This window comes from Ovis canadensis, chromosome 22 (genome assembly GCF_042477335.2).
Source record: "Ovis canadensis isolate MfBH-ARS-UI-01 breed Bighorn chromosome 22, ARS-UI_OviCan_v2, whole genome shotgun sequence".
NCBI classification, from domain to species: Eukaryota; Metazoa; Chordata; class Mammalia; order Artiodactyla; family Bovidae; genus Ovis; species Ovis canadensis.
This window is the reverse complement of record NC_091266.1, coordinates 36,597,526-36,623,553: the sequence shown is the minus strand read 5'-3', so window position 1 is coordinate 36,623,553 and position 26,028 is coordinate 36,597,526. Positions and strand designations below refer to the sequence as shown.

The 26,028-nt window shown below is 40.8% G+C and overlaps 1 protein-coding gene and 1 non-coding gene across 4 annotated transcripts; both read left to right on the top strand.

Moving 5' to 3' along the window:
- Positions 1-216: 216 nt before the first annotated feature.
- On the top strand, positions 217-24,846 carry CWF19L1 (CWF19 like cell cycle control factor 1). Of its 3 annotated transcripts, none has more exons than XM_069567228.1 (14): positions 217-351; positions 2,872-2,956; positions 4,248-4,326; positions 4,987-5,088; positions 6,545-6,759; positions 8,662-8,780; positions 10,145-10,229; positions 12,348-12,488; positions 14,342-14,456; positions 15,158-15,237; positions 19,030-19,239; positions 20,561-20,680; positions 21,345-21,442; positions 24,408-24,846. In XM_069567228.1, exons 1-14 carry the CDS (start codon positions 329-331, stop codon positions 24,553-24,555), a joined length of 1,620 nt encoding a protein of 539 aa, XP_069423329.1. In that variant the 5' UTR covers positions 217-328; the 3' UTR covers positions 24,556-24,846. The 3 variants fall into 3 exon arrangements, with proteins under 3 accessions (XP_069423329.1, XP_069423332.1, XP_069423331.1); XM_069567231.1 differs by having other exon boundaries at positions 226-351; positions 4,264-4,326; XM_069567230.1 differs by lacking the exon at positions 21,345-21,442 and having other exon boundaries at positions 232-351.
- On the top strand, positions 20,194-20,341 carry LOC138428021 (small nucleolar RNA SNORA12). The gene has a single exon (XR_011252259.1). It is a non-coding gene; the product is annotated as a small nucleolar RNA SNORA12 (small nucleolar RNA).
- Positions 24,847-26,028: the final 1,182 nt, after the last annotated feature.

Genomic DNA, 26,028 nt, shown 5'->3' with positions numbered 1-26,028 from the left:
TCTTGCCCACCAGAGTGACATGGTTAGGTTGGGGCCAACATTGTGCAGACATCTTTCTAGCAGCTCACTAATTTCAACTGCCGCCAAATGAAAAAAGTACAGTCGGAATGTTTTTCTTTGTTACCTCTTCTACGCTCCTTCTGCGATTCCTCCGCGAGGCGAAACCATCTGAGAGAGACCTTTGTCCTTCGGCGCTCTCCGTAGGTAACTGAGTTTTCATTGGTTGGGCGCGCTGTCGTTTTATCGCAGTGCGGCCGAGTTTTCCGGAGGCGCGTGGGTTCGCAGTTCCAGATTTGCGTGGTCTGCCCAACCCAGGTTGTTAACGCAGATGGCTCAGAAACCGCTGCGCCTGTAAGTGACCCTGAGTCCGAAGCCTGTGTGTCTCTGTGTGTTTGTGTCTGCTGGAGAGGGTTTTTCTAAAAACGTGAAAAAAGGAGGAAAAGCCGGGGGTGGAAGTTCGGCGGCTGCTGGTGAGCTCCTATCGCGTCTTTGCCTGGCCACGGCAGGCAAGCCTCTTCTCCCGATTGTTTTCGCTTCTGAAGAGGGAGACTGTTGTCTACAGTCGCAGAGAGAAGAGGAAGCTGCCAGAGTCAGGCCTTCATGTTAGGCCTTCTTGGCCTCTGACATCATTTCCCCTTCGTTTCTCCTTGCAGTATATTTATTAGCCAAAAATTGTAGGCATGGGCCTTGGGCAGGGTTCAACTGAAGAGAGAGAGAGGGCCTTTGCCCTGGCGCTTTTTTTTCTGGGCAGTGATGAGGAGAAGCCTTCCATTCATCCATTCATTCAACAGCATTGATTGAACAGTTGCAGTGCGCCAGGCACTGGTGCTAGGCGTGGCACAGATGGAATTCTAGCCCTTTTTAATGGATCTTATAGTTCATGGGAATAAATATTAATCAGAGAAACCAGATAAATGTTAAATTATGGTCCTGGTAAATGTCAGGAGGAAAAGGTTCACGGTTCTGGGAGGATTTATATAGGATCTCTGGGTTAATATGAGGAATCAAGGAGGTGAGGGTTGAGCTTTGATTAATAGTCTTTTTTTTTTTTGTCTGTATTCCAAAAAAGTCACTGGAATGTTTACAAACACCTTAACATGATCAAATTTTCATTTTGGAAACCGATTCTGGCTGCAGTGTGAAAAAAAAAATTAGAGCTAAAGTAGAAGACAGCTGCTGCTGCTAAGTCGCTTCAGTCGTGTCCGACTCTGTGTGACCCCAGAGATGGCAATCTACCAGGTTCCCCCTTCCCTGGGATTCTCCAGGCAAGAACACTGGAGTGGGTTGCCATTTCCTTCTCCAATGCATGAAAGTGAAAGTGAAGTCGCTCAGTTGTGTCCGACTCTTGGTGACCCCATGGCCTGCAGCCTACCAGGCTCCTCCGCCTATGGGATTCTCCAGGCAAGAGTACTGGAGTGGGTTACCATTGCCTTCTCCGAGAAGACAGCTAGGACTAGGTAAATGAAAAAGAAAAGTGAAGTAATTCAAGGTCTGTTAAAGAGAGGACAGCAACACGGCTTGGAGACTTCTGGTTATGAGTGCGAAGAAGTCAGCATTGTCTGGATCCTAGATTTCCGTTTTTTCTTCAGTAGGGTTGGAAACCATGGCAAAGGGCCCAGATGAGGAGATGATGAGTTTTGAGGTTTGTTTTTTTTTTTTTTGAGGTGTTTTATGTTGTGCAGACTGGATGGTTGCTGTCCCCCAAACAATGGTAATTCCATGTGACAGCTGCTATGAAAGAGGAAGTGCAGGGTCCTGTGGGAGCACTAGGAATTGGTGACTGATAGGGACTGGAGGGCTTCCTAGAAGAGGTGGTGCTCCGAAGATAAATGAACATGCCAAATAATTTATTACAGAGTTTGCTCTGAAAAGCTATTTGGGTTTCTAAAGTTTTGAGAAGAGGACTTTCTGAGCTGGTCAGGAAGGCTTTAGAGATGTGCTCGGCCTTGAAAGATGGGAAATCTTTTAGATTCAAGATGGGTAGAGTGGGACTGTTAGGAGATGTCACCACCCCGAGGGAATGGCAGAGACAGAGAATGATCAGATTGACAGTAGAGAAGGTTTCTGTTTTGGAACTTGGAGAAAGCATTGGGGAAGGAGATTAGGACTTGTGAAAAGCTGTTATCTCTCTGGCTGTTGAGTTGTCTTAATGTTTTTGAGGAAAGAACATTAAGCTGTTGACTTTATGTAAGATGGACAGGAAGAAGAGAAGGTATTAGAGGAAATGTAAGTATATTCCCTATGTTGTAGCCAATACCAGATTCATTATATTTCTCTCTGATTCTGCCTCTTCAGTAACTACAGGACTCTCAGTTGCTCTGCCTCATAATTGTCCTGAGGCAGAGAATATAAAGAAAATTCCTCTTCTTTATATTCCTTAACATGTCCTCAGCATAGTACTTGGCATACTGCACTTAGCAAAGCATATTGTAGGTGCTCAGTGTGTGTTTGTTGAATGGATGGCTGAAATCCTGTGCTAAGATAGTGGCAGTGGAAATGAAAAGTACAAGAGGATCACAAAAGATACTTGTAAAAGAAATTGAAGAGACTTGATGACTGGATGGGGATTATTGCCTCTTGGTAGTCAAATTGGCAGTAGACTTATGCGCAAAACCTGGCAAGTGAGAAGAAACTGGTTCAATTTTGGAGGAAATGATAAGCTAAATTTTAGATATGGTGAAGATAACTGGTGAGACCTTCAGGTGGAGCTGCCCAGCAGTCACTAATAGTTCACATGCCTTGAACCCCTCAGGTAACCTCAGAGAGACTGGAACACAATCTCCCTGATCCAGGAAGACTAGTATATATACCAAACCTAGCAGGCCCATTTGTGTGTCCTGAACTGCTTTAACATTTATATGTTATTTGCAGCTTGGCATGTGGAGATGTCGAAGGAAAGTTTGATGCTTTATTCAATAGAGTTCGAGCAATTCAGAAGAAAAGTGGAAACTTTGATGTAAGATGTTTCTTTCTACTGCATTTAAAAATTTGATTGTTGTAATCAGACATATTAAAGTAAAGTTTGGGCCTCTTTATACATTTCTGGAACAGCTACTCTCTTGTTAGACTGAGTTTCTTTTGTGAACATGGAAATTTAGTAGCTGAAGAATGGTATGGGAAAGGGGATGTGTTTACTGTAGACTTTTTTATACTCTTGAATTTGAGTTTTGTTACTTTATTACTTTACACAAAACTGAAAACAGACTAGCAAAACCTCCCTTCAGTTCAGTTCAGTCGCTCAGTAGTGTCCGACTCTTCGCAACCTCATGAACTGCAGCACGCCAGGCCTCCCTGTCCATCACCAACCCCTGGAGCCTACCCAAACTCATGTCCATTGAGTCAGTGATGCTGTCCAACCATCTCATCCTCTGTCATCCCTTTCTCCTCCTGCCTTCAATCTTTCCCAACATCAGGGTCTTTTCAAATGAGTCAGCTCTTCACATCAGGTGGCCAAAGTATTATAGTTTCACCTTCAACGTCAGTCCTTCCAATGAATACCCAGGACTGATCTCCTTTAGGATGGACTGGTGGGATCTCCTTGCAGTCCAAGGGATTCTCAAGAGTCTTCCCCAACACCACAGTTCAAAAGCATCAATTCTTTGGCGCTCAGCTTTCTTTATAGTCCAACTCTAACATCCATACATAACTACTGGAAAAACCTCCCTTAGTGATTCTGATTACTGGGTTTGGAAAGCACAGATCTATTTCATGGGTATATGGTGTGGATGAAGTCAGACAATATGTGTGCAAATGCTTCACAAACTAAAGAACCCTGATTGTTATGTATTGTTGACTACTGGACTCTGTAAATTCTTAGAGTACAGAAGAGTATTCTAGGTATGGGAATTATTTGTTTATTGGGCTAAAGGTTGAGTAAGATAACAAGCAGGAAATGTGTCCTTTATTTCCTATATCTCTCAGGGTACCTAATACCTGAGAGATACCTAAGTTTTGTATTTCACAGAGATTCTTCAAGGCTGATTTCTCCATTTTTTCCCCTGACCCTCTCATCCCCTTCACCAGCTTGTATTTGACAGCTAGAGAGCCAAAATTTAGTAATTGGTAGAATCAGAGTAACTACTACAGTTGTTAAAGAATTATGTTTAGAAATTCTATAAATTAAGGAAAAAATTGGTTAGAGATAATTAAATAGAATAGTTAGCCAAATAATGTTACTGTCAATTAATTATGTACTATTTGATAGTTTTTTAAGAAAATCTCATATCTGTTTAAAAAACTCATTTTAGCTGCTGTTGTGTGTAGGAAATTTCTTTGGCTCCACTCCAGATGCAGAATGGGAAGAATATAAAACTGGCATCAAGAAAGGTATAGAACTTATTTTTCTTTTTAATACTTTATTTATTTGGCTGGGCCAGGTTTTAGTTGCAGCATGTGGGATCTAGTTCCCCAACCAGGCATTGAACCCAGGCCCTCCGCACTGGGAGTGTGGAGTCTTGGCCACTGGACCACCAGGAAAGTCCCCAGAACTTATTTTTAACATGATTTCTAACAAAGTTTTAAGGCTCCCTGGTTCTTGCCAAGTTGTTTTTTACATATTAGTGATTTAAAAGTTTGCCTTTGAGTTTTGCATTGATCTGGGAAGAATGTCTGTGCATCTGAATGTTTAAATTTTTAATTTGGTTGGATTTAGTTCCAGGAAAAGAATTCTCTTCTCAGTAGGAGAGAATTGAATAATGCAGCTGTATGTGTTCTTTCCTTTTTTTCAGTTTTGATGTTTTTTTATGTCTTTTGGGTCTGCTTTCCTAACTGTACATTATATCCTTCTAAGATGTGATAAGCCTGGTGACACCATTTAATAATCAAGCCACAAGGTTGGCTGTAGGATGTCCTCTGTGGGGAGCATGTTCCACATGGAGGATTACAGGCTCTGCCTTCACTACAAATGTTTTTCCTATGGGGAAGCAGTTCTCAGGTCCCCAAGCAGCTCTGCTAACTAGCTAGTGTCGTGTCTGTTTCTCTCCCTAGCTCCTATTCAGACATATGTGCTGGGTGCCAATAACCAAGAAACGGTGAAATATTTCCAAGATGTTGATGGGTGTGAATTAGCTGAGAACATTACTTATCTGGGTAAGTGGATATTTCGTGTGTTTGTAATGAACATAATGTGTTCCAGGAATTAGTCTCCCAGGAAATTTGTGGCTGGATTCATCTGCCATTACTGCCTGAGAGAATGGAGATCGGGGGGGTCTTTTCTAAAGTCGATGTCCATATGCTTAAGACTATGTCGTTTTTGCTCTGTTGTCTCTGGTGTCTCACACCTCTCCCCAATCTCCTGTACTCCCACAACCCAATATATACTGTTTCAGCCAACTAGAGGAGTAAACTGTTTGACTGCAATGCTTGGAGTGCTTAAGGTATAAATTGTGTTTTTTATTTTTTGTTTTTAATTCCATGTATGTGGTCTCACTGTGTAAACATTGCTAGATACATACAGCTTATTTGTTAATTAGACTCCTAATTTCTATAGCTCTAGGTTTCACTGAGGTTTTTAAAAACTCAAGTTTTTAATGTTGGTCCTTGGGTTTTTCACTACTTTTTTGTCCTTTTTCCACTTCAAGGTCCATTCTTCAATTCCAGGTTAAAGTTGTTCCTCTGCAACCCCCTGAAACTCTTATAGTGGGTCCTTTCAGTGTTTGGCTGTTATTTTTTTTGTTTGTTTTTTTAAAAAAAAAAACCACTGTCAAATTTTGCTTTTCTTCTTCCCCTGCTCCCCTCCTTCTACTGTTTCTTGCATCATTCAGCTCAGTTGTTTCTAAAATGGCTCAGCTACTCTTCACATTTCCTCTCTCTTGGTCTCTCTTTTCTTTAGAAAGCTTCCACATTTCCTTTGCTATAAATGCTCCTTAATAGTTTTTTTGTTGTTGTTGTTGTTTTTTTAGTATGTATGTTCTTTACCACTTCGTTATTCTTGTTAGTCAGTATATGTGTTCCATAATGAGTCACTATGTGGAAAGAGCCATGTGAGACTCAGTAAATGAAAGGGAGGTGAAAGCTGATGGAATAGGGTTCCGGAGGCAACACAGAGGAAGAGAATCAAGGGCACAAGCCAGGAATAAGTTGAGAAGATGGCAGAGTCTCTTAACTTTTCCTAAATAATTGCTCTTTCCTAATGTGTTCCTTCATTTGGAAGTGTCTGCCTTCATAAAGTGTACATCTATTCTAGACTATAGCTTACTCAAACCTGCAATTGTTTTTTTTTCTTCTCAGTGCCACTCCAGGTGTCTAGATTTCTTTTAGTCCCTATGGAGTCTCTAGAAGGCAGAAAGCCTTTTTCTTAATCAGTGCTTCCAAAGTTTTTTTCAGTTGTGAGGCACCTAGAGCAGTCAGACTGTGGGCTCCAGCAGCTTCCACGTAAGGACAGCTCTTATGTACTGAACAGGAATACTGCTGTAGCCATCCTGCATTGAGACCTGGGAGCCAGAAGTGGGCTTTAAGAGAGTTGGGGCATGAAAGAGATTCATCACCAGCGTGACATTTCCTTCTGCAGTTTGACTAAAACTTTTCTATTTTTCTTTGAACCCAGGTCGTAAAGGTGTCTTCACGGGAAGTTCAGGACTACAGATTGTGTACCTCAGTGGGACAGAGTCCTTAAATGAGCCTGTCCCAGGTTACAGTTTCAGTCCCAAGGATGTGTCTTCCCTGAGGACGATGCTGTGTTCAACACCCCAGTTTAAGGGTGTTGATATCTTGCTCACATCCCCGTGGCCCAAGTATGTGGGGAACTTTGGGAATTCTTCTGTGAGTAGTGTTTGTTCAGTTGGAATTTCTAAAAGCAAATTGTAGTGGCTTAATTTGAGCTTTTTTTTTTTTTTTTTTGCTCTTTGAGTGTTTCAGTTCTTAGTTCCTTTCAGTAGAAATCTTGTGTGAATTTTTTCGGGATACTTAAAGCCTATTGGCTGATGAAAGCAAGTTGATCTTGTGAAAACACGGTTCACCAATGAAATTGCTGAAGTCTTAATTATAAATGAAAGTTTTTTAAGAATTGTAGTCTTGCCTCAAGTATCCTTTCTTAGCCTTCTTAAGATGTTTTGAGGAGTCCCTGATATTCAGTGAAATATTCATAGCTAGTGGCAGCTCTGCAGTTTTATTTTTCCCTTTCCATTCCAGATTATATCTTTTTGGCTATTAGAATATTTTAAAAGATGGAATCATTATGGGAGTGAAGATAGCGATCTAAAGTTGGGACACAGTATGTTGAAAACTTAGTACTTCTTTAATGGGAAAGCTTTAATGTTGGAATGTATTGGACTGTGTCGTTGGATTTGATCTAAATATTTTTTATAAGAAGAGGAAGTACACCAGGTTGGTGAGTGACAGCTATCATGGGGAGCTACGCTGGTGGAAAATAAGCCTAAGGAAGACCTTGAAAGATTGTCTGTGAGGGCAGAAAGCATCCACTGAGCTTCAGTGAAGGAAAATATAAAGAGTATATTTAGGGAAAAAATATCAGTTCCTAGATGCAGAGTTGTCAGTGATGATTCAGAAAAGGGCCTTGTAGACTACTCTCTGTCAGCTTCAGCACAATATGTCTGTGACCAAAAAGGCCAGCAAAATACCAGGCATTGTCAGGATATTGAAGGTAGAAGGGCCACGCTCTTCCCCTTCCAAACACCCATGGTTACTCTGCCACTAGAACATAAGCGGCAGTAGATTCAGAGAAAGACTACTAAAGTGAAGGTGGGAGGAAGACAAGTGATGCTCTGTAAGGAGAAATGAAAAGGGGTGCTAACAAAAAGTTTATAATTTTTGATTAAAGTTGACTTTGGCGAAAATAAATAAGTAATCACATAAGATATTTATAGGGGAAAAAACACCAGTCCCTAAGATACTAGCCTCAGGGCCAATTCCCTGCCCTTCAGCAGACACCTGAAGGAGGGAAGTATAAGACAGAAGGAAAGTGTTGCTTTACTTAGTGGAAAATTAACTCTGATAATTTCTCTCTTTCCAACTATACTTTCTCTTAGAATGAAGTTCTAGGAGAAAGTATGAACTGGTTATGGGTGACCAGTATGAACTGGTTGTTCATAATTTGTTGTTACATAATTTGTTGTTAATGGAAGCTCTGGGAATAAGCCTAACTTTTGACAGACTGAACCAGGGGCATGGTTGTGCTCTTCTGAAGCCATGCTTTCCTTGACTGAAGCAAAATAGAGGCCTGTATGTTTATGTGATGAAGTTCCTGAATGTTCTATGGCAAATATTCTGTGGATCCTAGGGGCCCTGAAAGCTAGCTGTTGATTTTAATCTTCTGTAGTGACTGTCACTGTCTGCATTATCAGAACTACCGGAGCACAGCAAAGCAAATTATAGACACACAGTCTCTGGGCTCCAGAGAGAAAATACTTACCTTCCCAAATGAGATTTTAATAAATCCTGTTCTGGGTGTTTGTATGGAGGAGTAACCTTCTTCCTTAACTTCTGGCTTCTAACTATTGTTCTTATTTCTGCATTTGTAGTTAGCCCATTTCCCCTTATGTGTCTGAGTTTCTCTGATTGCCATAGAGTGGAATTCATGATGCAAATTCTGCCACATTGTAGCCACATAAAAATTCCAAAGGCATTTCAAAGTGTCTTGTTATATCTCTGCATTTCATGATAACTCCTAGATCTGTTAATGATGACTCAATTTCTGTTTACTAGGGAGAAGTGGATACCAAAAAATGTGGCTCTGCTTTGATCTCCAGTCTTGCCACAGGCTTGAAACCAAGATATCATTTTGCTGCTTTGGAGAAGACATATTATGAGAGGCTTCCATATCGGTGAGTAGCATTTCATTCTTTTTGGTTTTTTGAAGAATTTGCTTGGATTTTCTCTGTAAACTTCTCCCTTTCATTTTAGCCATATTACATCTAGGTTTCTTTTAGTTTCTCAGGCATGAAATAAGTGACTCTCAAACCATTCCACTTCTCTGAGTTTGGTTTCCTGATTTGAAATACAAAGGATTGGCCAATACAGGGCCCCTTGTAGGCTTAAGGGTCTGACATTACAGTGCTCTTTAATCATCATAGCTTGATGTATAGTAAGTCCTGTTTTGATCAGGTTAAGCAGTGCTCCTTGTATAGTCTTAAACTTAGGGTAATTACATAAGAAACATTTCAATTTAGGAATCAAAAACTTGTATCAATTTTTTCTTCTTCTTTTTTTTTTCAGTATAGTTTGGAGGTGGAGTTTTTAAAGGATATATTGCAGAAAAAATAAAACCAGTGTTTTATAAGTTATAGAGTTAAGTAAAATTTATTGTGAATGATTGTCACTGTAAAGGGCATGGATAATCCCTAAACAATTTGTACTTTTTTTTTTTTTTTTATTCAAAAGCAATATATGTGTTGTTGAAAGTTCAAAAAATATAGGTGAGCAAAAGAAGAATATAACCTGCTCTTTCCCTATAAATCCCACAGCCTAAGGTATAAACATAGATATCACAGATTTTTGTTTTATATCTCCATATATGCCTTCTGGGAAAACCTCTTCTCTGAAACCATACACTAAAAACAGAAAGATTATTGGAACAAGCCACTCAAAGGCAGTTCAACCTTTAAGGATGCAAATATATATTTCTTTGAAGAACATAAACCAGTGGCCAATAGGTGCGTGAAAAGATGCTCTCACATCATTAGCCATTAGGGTATTCTATTATTACACAAAAGAAGAGAAAATAGTATAATGAACCCTCCTGAACCCATAACCTACATCAGCAATTATCAACATTTTGCCAGTTGCCCAACTCTTTTAAAATCAAGAGTTTTTAAAAAAAAAAATCAAGAGTTTTTTTGTGCTTTTCAGATTCATGATCTCATTTTTTCCTAACAGCAGCCCTGGGAAGTAGGCATGATTATTTTACTGAATGGATGCGTAACATCTGAGATATTACTGGTGGTGATGTAGTGATAGACTTAGGCCTGTGCTCTTTTCATGGACCCGTGGAGTCTACATATTTCATAATTGCAGATCAAAAGTAAAGTTTGTTGTTGGGAATTCATTGGCAGTCTAGTGGTTAGGCCTCAGTGCTTTCATTGCTGGGTTCGCTGCCTAGTCAGGGAAGTAAGAATGAGCAAGCCTCGAGCCACGGCCAAAAAAGGGTAAAGTTTGTTGATAACCTATTATCTTTTCAAATATATTACAGAAATCACATTGTTCTACAGGAAAATGCACAGCATGCCACCAGGTTTATAGCTCTGGCAAATGTTGGAAATCCAGAAAAGAAAAAGGTAAATGTTGAGTGTTTGGTGATTGGTTAGTATTCATTGTCTGCCTGATAAATGTTCCTCTTGCCCAGTTTAGGATTCAGATCTCTTCCCAACTGTATAATGTCCCAGTACTTCAGCGACTTTACTCTTTGTAATAATATGGTAATGAAAGGTCAGTTTCCTTGGGTCCTTTGTAGGAGATTTTAGGGAAGGGTTTGGGAAAATAGGCCCAGTGGAACAAGGGCAGATTTTCAAATGAGTTATGTTTCTTTCTTCCCACATCCATGTGGTGGTTTCCACAGTTATTTTTCAAGGGTTTGACATCAGGTGGTACTATTGCTTTGCTTCTTTTAGCAACTTCAGTTAGCTGAAATAATAAAATCTTCCCAAGGATTTACCTAAGCTCTTCTTGGCTTTGGGTGGTCTTAGTGATACCTGGAATCTGGCTTTCTACTAGAAAACTGCAAGTGAATGAAAGAGAATGTACCAGAAAAGTATATATATTGGTTTTCTCACTTCCTTGAGAGCATTTCTGATTCATTAAGGCCAAAAGCCAGGATATTGTGGATTGGGACAGCTAAAGATTAGAATAGTCAGTCAAGTGGGAAAATAGATAAATTATCTGAAGATTTTCTCACTTTAATAGGCCATAAACAGTGTACATGCAAAAGATAAGCAAATACCTATTTTGTTTTTTCCATAATAGCTCAAACTTTGGGGCCCAGGGCATTCTTAGCAAGTTTTGATTTGTAATTTCTTTTTTATTAACTTATCTGCCTTTCCTCCCTTCTTCCTTTATTCCTTTTTTTAAACTTCCCTTTTAAGACTGAGTATCACTTACAGTATTTTTAGTCTGTTGCTTTACTTTTAGGGACCTGTTAGCCTTAGCCCTAAGCAATGCATACTTCACTCAGAATATGCACATTTTGAAGTTGACAAGTGTTATTAAATTCATCTCAAAATTTTGTTCCAGTTTACACCCCCACCGGCAGTGTATGAGACTGTTTTCTGTCTACATTCTCAATGGGTAGTGTCAAGTTTTTACTGACATTTTTGCCATCCTGATAGAAGAAGGTTGTATGTCAGTGTTAATTGGTTGTATTTCCCTGATCAGTAGTGAGGTTAACCGTCTATTCATATCTCACATAAAGTTTTCAATATTTGTGCATCCGTCCAAGATTCTAGATATTTTTATATTTAGTTCCTTGCTACTAATCCCTAAGAAAATGTATCTGCAGAAATAGCAGAAATTGTATAAAATCAAAGGAAAACACTAAGTTGTTTTCCATTGGAAAAAACAAGGGCAGTACAGTGACTATTGACAAAATACACATATGTCAGGGAATGTTTAACAGGAGGATTCCTACGTGCTGTTTCTCATAAATCCCCTGTTCCTTATCAGTTTCTGTTGCCAGAAACCAGTGGAAGGGCACGCCGCTCCCAGGACTGAGGTCATAGGATGAGACAGGCTTGAATCTCCTTCAGTAAGCATTCTCCTTAGTCTCCATCCTCTTTCTTGAGATATGGATTGCCTCCTGACCTTGTGACCATTATTAATCCCTTGTTCCCTTGGTAACGGTTGCTGTACATTTGGTTTTCTGATCTTTATCATTGTCGAAAGAAATTTCTTGTACAACAGTCTATATATCCTCACAGATCATTAAAGCACCTTTGCTCCCTCAGAGCTTGGGTTCCCATGTCTTTCTTTCTTTCTTTCTTTCTCTGTCTCTCTCTCTGCCTCTCCCTCCACCTCTCTCTTTCACTTTTTTATCATTGACTCTGGACCATCAGGTTCCCGTCCTTTAAAGGACCACAACACACAAAGATAAAGGACTGAGAGACAAAAGCAATTTGTCTTCAAGGGTTATGGAGCACATCCCTCTAGGCCTTGTAGTGCTAGTTGTTTTGTGTAAGGGCTGGGCTTTGATGAGTTGCTTGTTACTTCATCAGCCCTTGGTAGCCCCTGCAGAGATCACCGAAATGGTATTGTGTGGATTCTCCGAACTACAGATAGTCTGGTTGCTGCTCTTTAGTTTTACTCAGTTTCTAAAGATTTTTGTGGAATTTTACAATCCAGGAGGTTGGTTATATTTGCATAAATAGTATGCAAATAATAATATTGTTGTTCTTTTTCCAAAGTATCTTTATGCATTCAGTATTGTTCCTATGAAACTAATGGATGCAGCCGAACTGGTAAAACAGCCGCCAGATGTCACTGAAAACCCTTACAGAAAATCTGGGAAGGAAGCGTCCACAGGCAAGCAAACTCCTGCCTCTGAGGTGGGTTCTGATTGAGAGGTGACATTTTCTGGGCATGATTACCCATTATAGGTGTCTTTTCCTTGGTTATAGTTTAGTTTATAAGGCAAGTTTAATCCTTAGAATTTAAATCTCTTTTTTTCTCCTTTGGGAAATTGTGGTGGTGATTAGAAAGCCTTAGTAGATTTCCAGTAGGATCAATGTGTGTGTACATTTAATTGTAGTTTGGGGTTAACCATTTTATATTTTAAGTCTTTCATTGTCTAAAGTTGGTTCAAATATTGGGGTTACACATAAAAAGTCTTTCCTGTCTAAAGTTAATTCCCTGTTTCTAACTTTTCAGGTAAGGATCCAACTGCTTGGTAGCAATGTAATTTGTTGTTTTATAATGAGTGCTGGGTCAGGAAGCAACAGTTAGAACTGGTCATGGAACAACAGACTGGTTCCAAATCAGTAAAGGAGTACATCAAGGCTGTGTGTTGTCCCCCTGCTTATTTAACTTACATGCAGAGTACCTCATGAGAAATGCTGGGCTGGATGAAGCATAAGCCAGAATCAAGATTGCCAGGAGAAATATCAATAACCTCAGATAGGCAGATGATACCACTCTTATGGCAGAAAGCGAGGAACTGAAGAGCCTCCTGATGAAAGTGAAAGAGAAGAGTGAAAAAGTTGGCTTAAAACTAAACCTTCAGGAAACTAAGATCTTGGCATCTGGTCCCATCACTTTGTGGCAAGTAGATGTGGAAACAGTGACAGACTTTATTTTTGGGGGCTTCAGAGTCACTGCAGATGGTACCTGTAGCCATGAAATTAAAAGATGCATGCTCCTTGGAAGAAAAGTTATGACCAACCTAGACAGCATATTAAAAAGCAGAGACATTTCTTTGCCAACAGAGGTCCATCTAGTCAAAACTGGTTTTTCCAGTAGTCATGTGTGGATGTGAGAGTTGGACTGTAGAGAAGGCTGAGTGCAGAAGAATTGATGCTTTTGAACTGTGGTGTTGGAGAAGACTCTTGAGAGTCCCTTGGACAGCAAGGAAATCACCAGTCCATCCTAAAGGAAATCAGTCCTGAATATTCATTGGAAGGACTGATGCTGAAGCGGAAACTCCCAATACTTTGGCCACCTGATGCGAAGAACTGACTCATTTGAAAAGACCCTGATGCTGGGAAAGATTGAAGGCAGGAGAAGAAGGGGACAACAGAGGATGAGATGGTTAGATGGCATCACCAACTCAATGAACATGAGTTTGAGTAAACACTGGGACTTGGTGATGGACAGGGAGGCTTGGCGTGCTTCAGTCCATGGGGTCGCAAAGAGTCAGACATGACTGAGCAACTGGAACTGAATTGAACTGAATGAGTGGTAGTAGGTCAATAGGATTTACTCTGAAGAGATTTCTTAATAGCAGACTTTTCTGAAATTCATTTTCCCTTCACTCAAGCAAGGAATGTCAAGTTCCCTTACTAGTATGAATGGTCTGCTTTCTTAGACTTTCTTAATGAGCAGCCTTTTATTTTTTTAAATTAAAACTCAGTTAAAGTCGTTTGATCTGTGAAATTCTAAGACTACTACAGCCCTACTGAGAGAGGGAAAGGGATTTGGGTGGGATCATGCTATTGTGTTTTAGGCAAGAATTGCTGTATAACTTACATTTTAATTTGCTTTCCCAAAGGGATGAATTTGGTAGCTTAGATAAGTGTTGAGAGGTGTGACAGAGTCCAGGCATCAGGACTGGGAAACTATTTTGCTTCTCTAGATTTGGCAGAAAGGGCTGGGAGGAAGGTAGCAATGTTCCCTTGTGTGTGATGGTTGGCTACTTGCTTAAAGATTAGATTAATAACATTTACTCTTCTATTGACTGTTCTAGGAAGAATCAGCCTGCCAGTTTTTCTTTGATTTAAATGAAAAGCAGGGAAGGAAGCGTTCATCTACAGGCAGAGACAGCAAGTCTTCTCCTTACCCAAAGCAGCCTCGCAAACCTCGTAAGTACCTTGGCTCCCTCCAGAGGTCTCTTCTGTGGGCAGTAATGGTTATTTTGGGTCTTGTTTGGGAAGCAGCATTGCTCAAAGGGCTTCTTCTGGCAGAAGATCAATAATAAAAACAAAAGGATGCAAAGATGGCCTGACTTTCACGCTGTCTGAGGCTATTTCTGTAAGAACTATGGAAAAAGTTCTTTTCCTTCATGTCTGTAAAACAGAAGGTTAAGAGCCTACAAAACCAGTGCAGGTTTATAAAATAATAATCAAAATGTTAGCAAAGACAGCTGTTAATACATTGAGATCTTCTTTTCCACCCGCTTGTTTCAAAGATGAAGAAGTTGACTTTGTAACTCCTGGGGTCATGTGACTAGCTGGTGGCATGACTGGAACTAGATATGGGGCTCCAGACACTCAGTTGAATGTTCTCTTATTGCAGTCAGTTGCCAGTTACATGCTATGGTTACCACTTGTAGATCACCTCCCTGTGGACTGGTTACAAATTCAGAATGTCTATAGACATTTAGTTTCATTGATAATGGTGATGGGGGCGGGGCTCATAGTGGGAGCACAGCAGACCCACTGTGGCAGTAGTGTGTACATACAGTGTTTGCAGGACACAAAGATCAGACAAGGCTGAGTTCTGCCGGTGGTTATGTGCTGTAATGCTTGGACCATGGTAACACTTGTCTTTCTTCCACGTGAAGCTCAGCCTCCAGGACCCTGCTGGTTTTGCCTTGCCAGCCCTGAAGTGGAAAAGCATTTGGTGGTCAACATTGGCACACATGTGAGTTACTTCCATGAACCTCTTGCAGAGAGGAAGACACCTGTTTCTTTTCTGTTGACTTTATGGAGTCACGGTTTACATATAAAATTTACCTACTTTAAGTGTGCAATTCAGTGACTTTCAGTAAGCTTACTGATTGTACAACCGTCACATAATACAGTTTTAGAACATGTTCATCACTTCAGTAAGATTCCTCATGCCCATTTCCAGTTAATCCCCACACCCACCCTCAGTTCCAGGAAACCACCCGTCTACTTTGTTTTCGTTTCTGTCTGGATAGTTCGTATAAATGGAATTGTACATCTTTGCATCTGGCTTCTTTTACTTAGCATACTATTCTTCTTATTCATGTTGTAGCCTATATCAGTTTTCTATTCCTCCTTGTCAAATGGTATTCCATTGATTGGATAGACTACATTTTTTCTGTTTATTCACTAAATGGACATTTGAATTGTTTCCCCTTTATGGCTATTAGTGAACATTTGCATACATGTCTTGTGTGAACATATGTTTTTTTTCTCTCGGATAGCCCTAACCTAAGCAGTGGAGTTGTTTGTAATTTTATATTTATGTTTTTAAGAAACTGCCAAACTATTTTTCAAAATAGCTGCACCATCTTGTTTTCCCACCAGCAATGTATGAGGGTGCTTGTTTTTCTGCATCCTCCCCAACATTTGATATTTTCTATTTTTTTGACCGTAGCAACTATAGCAGTTCTCTTGTGGTTTAGTAGAATCAGTTTCACAAGATTCCTCCTTTCCCTCCTCTCTGACAAATAGGTATGGCTTTCCTAGGGTGATGCTTTTATGAAATTCTTGAACTTTATATGTTTTTATTCCATACTATTTGGGGATGATGAGTTGCTTTTTTGAATTACAAAGATTTTCTTTGTCCCTGAAAAGGAGTCCTCTGTTGCCTGTACACTCATATTTGGCTAAAAATGTTGATATTCTTTTTTTTCATATCTTCAGATTTTAAAACTTGAGTTTATTAATTTTTATCTATAGTAACTATATAATGTTGGGAACTGATTTACACTAATTACAAAAGACTAAAGTGATAAGTTCTCAGTTTTGCCTAGTAGTAGAGGATATAGCTCCCTAATGACAGGAAGACTCACATCCACATTTCTGGTCTGGGTATCTGGGAACCCAAGATGATAATTATAAGATTGCTGGGTAAGCACTGAATCAGACGGTGACAACTGGATGGTCTTGAGAGGATTTTATTCAGGCTATGAAAAGTTCTGATGGACTACGTGTGTCTCACTGTAAAGTCATCCTATTTCAGACTTCCCCAAATGCTTTTCCTTGGGCACGACTTGCTTAGATATTAAATAATACTCGTTTTTGACCCTCATTCTTCTGGGATCCATATAAACCATTATCCTTCTTTTTCATTCACTTAGAATGAAAAGAAGCTTAATTTTCAGAGTTACAGTTGTACCCTAGTCACCCATGACTAGAAATGGCTATTTTCCAAGGCTCCCGAGGATAATACATGCAGATCATTTCGTAGTGTGTGATGCTTTTGTAGGCAAATACTTTCATCCAGTTTTCATTGATTTATTCTGATTTTGTTTTCTGGGGATGACCTTTATTTCCTCAGCTTATCCTGATAATGAGGGCCTTTTACTGGGGTATGAGCCTAGGGGAATTTCAAGGAAAACTCTTTGCTTCTTATCTTGACCTGAAGTTAGAGGGGCAAAAAACATATCAGATTTTGATTGTGGACCAGATAGGAGGTCACATGATGATCTTAGCTTAGAGCTTAGCTACCAATCAAGTTTACCCTTACCTGAACTGTCCCTTTTTGGTAGAAATCTCTTGCGAATGTCTGGTGACCTGTGGGTATCTGGCTGAGGACTTGGAGTCCCCTCTCTGCAGCTACTCCTTTTGATCCCCTTTCATTACTTTTTTCCCCTGGTTTTCTCTGTCATTGCCATGCCTTCCTGGAGAAGGAAATGGAAACCCACTCCAGTATTCTTGCCTAGAGAATCCTGTGGCTAGAGGAGCCTGGTGGGCTGCTGTCCATAGGGTCGCACAGAGTCAGACATGACTGAAGCGATTTCACATGCTTGTGTGCCTTGGAGAAGGAAATGGCAACCCACTACAGTATTCTTGCCTGGAGAATCCCAGGGACAGAGGAGCCTGGTGGGCTGCCGTCTATGAGGTTGCACAGAGTCGGACATGACTGAAATGACTTAGCAGCAGCAGCAGCAGCCATGCCTTCTTCAAGGGGTATACATAGAAGTATGCTAATGACCCATGCTAATGACCAGTACTCTTGTCTGGAAAATTCCACGGACTAAGGAGCCTGGTAGGCTACGGTCCATGGGGTCGCAAAGAGTCAGACACGACTGAGCGACTTCACATACATAATGACCCATGGGTTTAAGTTGGTAAAAGCAGTTGCAGGCTGCTAAGAGTCCAGAATAAGTACTGCAAAATCCATGCATTTATGGGAGAAATACTCATTCAGGTCCTACTTATATAGATAAAATTGGAGATGAATTCAAATACAGCACAGATTAAAAGTTGAGGATTTGAAAAGTAGGGAGGAGACTGGGCAAGTTTGAAACATCACAAAAACTAGAAGGTACTGCCTTAGGGGTGCTGTTTGGTCTAGACTAGAAGCCTTCAGTAGCTTCAAGGCACATCACAATATAAAAACTGCCATTTATGGCAGCAACCCTCTAGAGTAACCTTTTAAAACAAACACAATCACAGTGGTTACTATACTTTTTTTTTTTTTTTTTTTTTTTTACTGTTTTAGTGCTTATGAGATTTTGATGAACTTTAGTCATCTGGAATATTAACTCTGTAGATGTGTTCAATCCTCTGTGCCAAGGATATCAAGGATGATAATGATTTAGTTTGTTGCTGTTACCTATCTTGTCTTTCTGTTGGGCTTTCTCAGTGTAGATGAAAAATAAATGACTCTTCCCTTCAGTCTTAACTTTGAAGGGACCACACTAAAAATATACTTTGGGTTGTTTTTCTAAAGCTCTGGTACCTTCATTTGCCTGCCCTTTCTCTGCTCTCTTCCCTTCAAAGTATGTCTGAGTGGCAGAGCAGTCTTGTGTGTTTGGGTTTTGACAGAAATATTTTTAGTTGCTGTTTAGCTGTCAACAGCCATTGCTGGGAACCATAGTTTTCTTTGGATGTACCTGAGTTTGAAGTTTCTTCTTCTTCCTTCCCCATTAGGTTATATTTGCTTTCATTTTGTAAAAGTGAGTCAGCAGCTTAAGGCTGTAGGGACACTGGTGATGATGATGGTAATCATATCATCTTAGCCTTTTTCGGGAACCCAGGAAGTGTATTTAGGGTTGAGATTAGGTGTCACTGTAGGGGAAGTGGTTCATTTGAAATCAGAAGTGGTTCCTTTGAAATCAGAAGTGGTATCTTCCTGTAGCTGAGAGTGATAGTCACTGGAAAATTGTTAAATTGTTTCAAGTTTGGAGCCTGGGAGGAAAAACCAAGTTTGCTGTTCTAGTCTTCAGCTCTGGTGTGTTTGTAGCCAAAAGCCAGTCTTGTATGCTGCTCACTTTTCCCCAGTTCATTTGATAGTTGCATAGAGATTTGTTGCATCTAACCTCATTCTTTAGCAGGTACTTGACAGCAATGTTGTCATAACCTCTAAAATTAGACTTTTTTTTTAAGAGGAGAAGTTCTGCTGGTAGCTTCTGGCACACTTTCCCCACACCCTCGCAGCTCACACTTTGTAGAGGCTTTTCTCCGAAGAATCACACTTGCAGTACTGAAGTCTCACTTCTGTGTGCTTCCTCTGCAGTGCTACCTTGCCTTGGCCAAAGGAGGCTTATCTGATGACCATGTCCTTATTCTGCCCATTGGACACTACCAGTCAGTGGTGGAGCTTTCAGCAGAGGTGGTGGAAGAGGTAGAGAAGTACAAGGCTACATTGAGGAGGTTCTTTAGGAGTCGAGGCAAACGATGTGTTCTATTTGAGAGAAATTACAAGAGCCATCACCTGCAGCTACAGGTATGTGATCTCTGTCCAAGAGCTTGGAAGGGCCTGGATATTGATAAATATTTAAATGATGTTAATTTTTTTGAAGTATAGTTGACTTACAATATTGTATTAGTCTCAGATGTACAGCAAAATGATTCAGTTCTTGTATATGTATATAAAATACTATTTTCCATTTATAGGTTATTATAAGATATTGAATATAATTCCCTGTACTAGGTTTACCTATTTATGTTGCTGCAAATGGCAACAGTTCATTGTTTTTCATGGCTGAATAATATTCCATTGTGTGTATATACAACATTTTCTTAAGGCAGTCGTCTGTTGATGGACACTTGGGTTGTACTGTAAATTGGTGCAGCCATTATGGAAAACAGTATAGAGGTTTCTCAAAAAACTAAAGATAGATCCTGTGATCCAGCAGTCTCATTCCTGGTTATATATGCAGAAAAGACAAAAATCCTTAATTCAAAAAGATGCATGCAACCCAGTTTTCATAGCAGCACTATTACAACGGCTAAGACATAGAAACAATCCAAGTGCCCATCTACAAATGTTAATACTTAATTTTAATAAATATGTAAGTATTTGATTCTAATATGATTAAATATTTAAATAGTTGACTTAATACTTTATAAAATTTAGTATGAACTTTCATATTAATATTTAAATAATATTCACTTAAAAGGTTATAGTTTCTGGTGATAACCCCAGGGACTTCACAGGGAAGTGTATAGTCAGCACAACTGAATAGTACAAGTAGTAGGTGCCTTGTTGAGAAAAGAAATGGAGTTCAGGAAGGTTCCAAGAAAGATTTGGGCCTTGACAGATAAGAGTTTGGGAAGAGAGTGGGTATTTTGTGTGAAGCTTAGCATGAGTGACAGTTCACAGGTAGGAAGCAGTCTCAGGTCTTGCCTGGGGCTACCAGCTCAGAAATTCAGAGACTGTTGTGGGTAATTTGATTGTCATTGTGGTAGTTTTCTTTCTGGCACATTTGTTAAGTTTTCAAATGGGCCTGACTCTGCCACATATATTATATGGGAGCTGGTAAAGGCTTGATGACAAAGAGATCTCTTTCTAGCCTTTTCTGCATCAGAGATGGCCTCCCACATGTGAAAGGCTGTCTCATAAGTTTAAGTCCTTACAGACAGGATGACATAGACCTGTCTGGCTTGAGGAAAATGTCTGCTGAGGGGTGTTCCTCCACCCCTGTGATGGATTTGCTGCATCTCAGAGACTGTACAGGAGGCACAACCTCTCTGGGACCTGCACAAAGAATTTCTCCTGTCTCCTCCACCACCCCCTCCCCCCCCCCCCCCCCCCCCCCCGCTAGGTCATTCCTGTGCCACTCAGCAGCTGCGCTACTGATGACATTAAAGACGCCTTCATCACTCAGGCACAGGAACAGCAGATAGAGCTCCTGGAAATCCCAGAGCACTCAGACATCAAGCAGGTAAAACAGGAGAGGAAGGTGATATTCCAGGAGAAGTATTGGGTTTCTAGCCTATAGAGCCTGATGTACTCAGAGGCATTCAACAAATGTTAAATAGGCAGGTGACAATATGGTATTAGAGTAGAGATGAAGATTATATTATAGTAGTTCCTTAGTGCTTTTCTGGGAAGGGCAAGAAATTAGAAATTTCCTAAGGCAGGAACTTAGGAAGGTAGGTGCCACTGGGAGGCTCTTTGTAGTATCTGCCAGTGTCTTTTTAAACTTTCGTTGTATTAAAGTTCTTGTACTTCTAAATTCTTTGCCAAATTAAAGCTCTTAAGACATGGGAGAAGGCAGCGGCACCCCACTCCAGTACTCTTGCCTGGAAAATCCACGGGCGGAGGGGCCTGGTAGGCTGCAGTCTATGGGGTTGCTAAGAGCCAGACACAACTGAGCGACTTCACTTTCACTTTTTACTTTCATGCACTGGAGAAGGAAATGACAACCCACTCCAGTGTTTTTGCCTGGAGAATCCCAGGGACGAGGAAGCCTGGTGGCTGCCATCTATGGGGTCGCACAGAGTCAGACACAACTGAAGCGACTTAGCAGCAGCAGCAGAGATGGGCTGGGATTTTCGGTGTTTAAAGTGCTATTACATGTCCTCATATGACTCTGTTTACTGTAGATTGCACAGCCAGGAACAGCATATTTTTATGTTGAACTTGACACAGGAGAGAAACTTTTCCACAGAATTAAAAAGAATTTTCCTTTGCAGTTTGGAAGGTTTGTATATTTTTCTTATTTTAAATGTGTTTTCACTAGACCTACTCTGAATAAAGTAGTGGGCTGCATGATGAGTTAAATAAAAAGCCAAACAAGAAATAGTCCTTGCCCTAAGGAACAAATAGTCTTAGGGCAAATCAGATACTTACGTATATGACAGTAATGTAATGTAGAATGTGGAAAGTACCATAAAAAAGTTTTGAGGAACAATGTACTTTAAAATCCAGAGAAGGGAGAGCCATTTCTGCTTGATGGAAGGCATCATGAAAGGGCTGAAGTTGAGCTTGAGAGAAAGATTTAGAGGGTAAACTCTGGTGCGTGGGCATTCTAGCCCAAGGGAGGAAAATGCTACTATGAACATGTGCTCTGTGCCAGGCACTGTGCCAAGAACTTTCCATGCATTGCCTCATTTAATCTAAACTCTGTATGGTAGGTACTGTCATCCCAGTTTACCAGTCTGGAGAATGAGACTCTGGAGGAGTGCCCAATAGAACTTTCCATGATGACAGACATATTCTATAAATCTACATTATCCTACACAGTAATCCCCAGCCCCATTACTGGTGATTACTGAGCACTTGAAATGTGGCTGTGACTGAGAAACTCAATTTTTAATTTCATGTAATTAACTATGATTAAATTTAAATATATTAGGCTACTGGCTTCATTGGGGTTCCCAGGTAGCTCAGTGGTAAAGAATCTGCCTATGCAGGAGTTGCAGGAGATGTGGGTTTGATACCCTGGAGGAGGACTATGCAAGCCACTCTGGTATTCTTGCCTGGGAAATCCCATGGATGTAAGAGTCTGGTGGACTACAGTCCATGAGGTTGCAGAGTTGGACAAGACCGAGCATGTAGGCACACTGCATGGTGGCTTTAGTAGTGGACAGTGGAGAAGGCAGTGGCACCCCACTCCAGTACTCTTGCCTGGAAAATCCCATGGATGGAGGAGCCTGGTAGGCTGCAGTCCATGAGGTCGCTAAGAGTCGGACACGACTGAGCGACTTCCCTTTCACTTTTCACTTTCATGCATTGCAGAAGGAAATGGCAACCCACTCCAGTGTTCTTGCCTGGAGAATACCAGGGACGGGGGAGCCTGGTGGACTGCTGTCGATGGGGTCGCACAGAGTCGGACACGACTGAAGCGACTTAGCAGCAGCACCAGCAGTGTGGCTGTAGAGTGGTGAGGTAGCTTGTCCATGGTCGCAGTGACCTGGCGTGCAGGACCCCAAAACTGAGGTCTTAACTCATTACTCTGCAGTTTCCTAAAGATTTGGATGAGGCTTCATTTCTGTTCCTCACATCATGGAGAACATGACTGCAAAACTGTACAGGGAATGGTATAAATTAGGCAGAGACTGAAGGCAGGAGTTTGCTGGCAAGAAGAGATTATGGAGGGTAGTTGGAAAAATGTTCAGGACAGATTATCTGGTGCTGGTGTCTGTGTTTTGCAGTGGTTTTTCCCCCTAGTTAGAACTGAGCTTTCAGTCAACTTTGAACCATTTTTGGGCCAATTTGGAAAGCCTCTAAGAGACTGCTACCAGTAGATAATTCTAGTAAATGTAGTTGTCTATATTTTCAAAGCAGATAATAAATGAGAAAAAATGTATTAGGAGCTTCAGACAACTGACATTATCTTTTGTGTTGTTGATTCAGCAGTAGATACAGGTTTAGATACTGATGGCACATGCATGTAAGCTTACAAAGGAGAGATTCTTTGAATGATTTTATGCTCTTGATATTTGGTTGTATTTTCAACACTTGAGTATTTTTCAAAGTAGTAACTTACAAGTGATAGTGAAAGTGTTAGTCACTCAGTCATGTTCGACTCTTTGCCACCCTATGGACTGTAGCCTGCCAGGTTCCTCTGTTTATGGGATTTTTCCAGGCAAGAATATTGGAGTGGGTTGCCATTTCCTTCTCTAGGGGATCTTCGCAACCCAGGGATCAAACCTGCGTCTCCTGTGTCTCTTGCATTAGCAGGCAGATTTGTTACTGTCTGAACCACCAGGGAACATAGCATTTTATAATTAACAAAATACTTGAGAAGACATCTTTTTTTCCCTGCTGTACAAGAAGGATGGGTCTATCTTCATTCTACAGATGAAGAGGTAGGCTCATAGTCTGCCCAGAGAATAAGAACTTGAGCTTAGGTCCTTTGACTTTTAGAAGAATCTGTGATTTATTTTTAGCCTTTCTATTTACTGTAGCTTCAAAGTGGAAAATGAACCAAACAAATGTACAAATAAGGTTGTTTCTAATATATCAAAGTAAGTAAAAATAGAAAGCAGTGGCATTTAGAAGATAGCTTGTGTGAGAGGTGATTTTGTTGACATTGAGCATGTGGTATTGTGCCTGTATAGACTCGAGGGCACTAAAAAAGGGCAGAAAATCAGGTTGGGGTATGATACTAGGTGCCTGACTTCACCATGCCCTCAGCCCATTAATGGCCTGAGATAACAAAACTAGAGTTTAAGGCAGGATGTAATTACAACTAGTTTGGTGCTTTGACTATGTTATCTTCATACATCAGAAAACCCTTATTTTGCATGTCGTAGGCAAGGAAATCAAGACACAGAGATGAAGTAATCTGTTCTTAGACAGCAAACGGCAGAACTAGGAATGGAATCCAGTCGCTTTTCTGATTGCAGGGCCTGCCCTCTTTCTGCTGTGTCATGTTGATTCTCTAGGTACCAGTAACGTAGTTCCAGGTTGTTCAGAGGAGTAAATGGAATTTGAGGGGTTAGAGAAGAGCTAAGACCTGGGCTGGTCAGTTTAAAACAGATGTGATTTTGATAGATAGCAATGGCAGAGATAGCCCTCAGGGAAGAGAACATGGTGTGAGCAATTAGAGGAATTTGCATGCCTTTTTTTCTGTGATGCTGAGCAGAGCTCTCTGGCTGGAGAGGAACCAAAGGTTTTGGACTGATACTGTCCATTTTGACTTCTTTGTGCTCTTTTTGCAGGGAGGTCCTGGCTAGTGAAGCTATCCTTAATATTCCTGACAAGTCTGACTGGAGGAAGTGTCAGATCAGTAAGGAAGAGGAGGAGACTCTGGCTCGCCGCTTCCGGAAAGACTTTGAGCCCTTTGACTTCACTGTGGATGATGACTGAGTACAGGGAAAAAGCACTTTATGAACTTCACACGATATAATAGCAGCCTGTTTTTTAAGAAACAACAGTCTCCCATGGGGACTGTTTCCCTGCCTCTTTTTTGTGTATTCCCATGGAACCTGCCTGTAGCAAGAGGCCTAAGATTGAATATTTTTTGGGAAAAGTCATATTTTAGGATGAAGATCTTATGTTAAAAACATATCTGTCATCCAGTTCCAGGTAGAGCTTATGTTTGTCAACATTTTCAAAAATATTTAAGCTATTATAAAATCCAGATGCTTTTTCATGGTTGGGAAGTGTCTTGTGTTCATGTTACTTATAACTGTTGAAATGAAGTAGTGTGTGTGGCACCCCACTCCAGTACTCTTGCCTGGAAAATCCCATGGATGGAGGAGCCTGGTAGGCTGCAGTCCATGGGGTCGCAAAGAGTCAGACACGACCGAGCGACTTCCCTTTCACTTTTCACTTTCATGCATTGGAGAAGGAAATGGCAACCCACTCCAGTGTTCTTGCCTGGAGAATCCCAGGGACGGGGGAGCCTGGTGGGCTTCCGTCTGTGGGGTCGCACAGAGCTGGACACGACTGAAGCGACTTAGCAGCAGCAGCAGCAGTGTGTGTGTATGTATAGTAGGAGGGGCCAGGGCTTTAGGTCCAGCTGTTATCCCAGGATCTCACAGGTGGCTTCTTACTGAGCAGTCCAGGATGGAGAAGGGACCCAAGGCCTTTGCCATTTTTCCCTTATAGAATTCATCTTACTGATAGAAAAGAGCTCATTCAGTCCTTCAGCAAATACTTAACTCCTCTGTACTAGACATTTTTCTAGACTATAGCAGTATAGCCATGTCCCAACATGATTTCCTGTTGTCCCAGTGTTTGCAGTCTAATTGGGAAGAGAAAGAGCAAGATTTTTAAAAAGATGAGTTCTCCTTTACTGAGAAGTGAGCTTTAGTTGCTGTTTGATAGTTACAAATTCAAAGCGCTCTGGATTGCTGATAGAGTTTGGGGGCTCATCAGGATATAGGCCACAGGTGAAGTTAAGATATAGATGAAAGTAGACAGGATGAATACAATTGTAAGCTGAAGAAGACTACCTGAGAAATATCAGTATTTAAGGAGTGCCTCGAGTCATCCAAGAAGTACATGGAAAAAGCAGAGAGAGAGTGATCACAAGAGAATACCTTATCTTAGAAGCCAAAGAAAAATAACTGCTTCTATACACTGGGCGTCTTCCCTGGTGGCTCAGAGGTTAAAGTGTCTCCCTCCAATGCAGGAGACTCGGGTTCGATCCCTGGGTCGGGAAAATCCCCTGGAGAAGGAAATGGTAACCCACTCCAGTATTCTTGCCTGGAGAATCCCATGGACGGAGAAGCCTGGTAGGCTACAGTCCATGGGGTCGCAAAGAGTCAGACATGACTGAGCTACTTCACTTCACCTCTTCATACTCTGAGCACTTACGGCCCAGACACTCTTACT

What these genes read in the sequence shown, in the direction of transcription:
- CWF19L1 (XM_069567228.1), top strand. Translation starts at nt 329, where the DNA reads ATGGCTCAGAAACCGCTGCGCCT. An exon ending in TGAGAACATTACTTATCTGG is followed by an intron (nt 5,089 to 6,544) that starts GTAAGTGGATAT and finishes CTTTGAACCCAG; the next exon opens with GTCGTAAAGGTGTCTTCACG. An exon ending in AGCACTCAGACATCAAGCAG is followed by an intron (nt 20,681 to 21,344) that starts GTAAAACAGGAG and finishes TGTTTACTGTAG; the next exon opens with ATTGCACAGCCAGGAACAGC.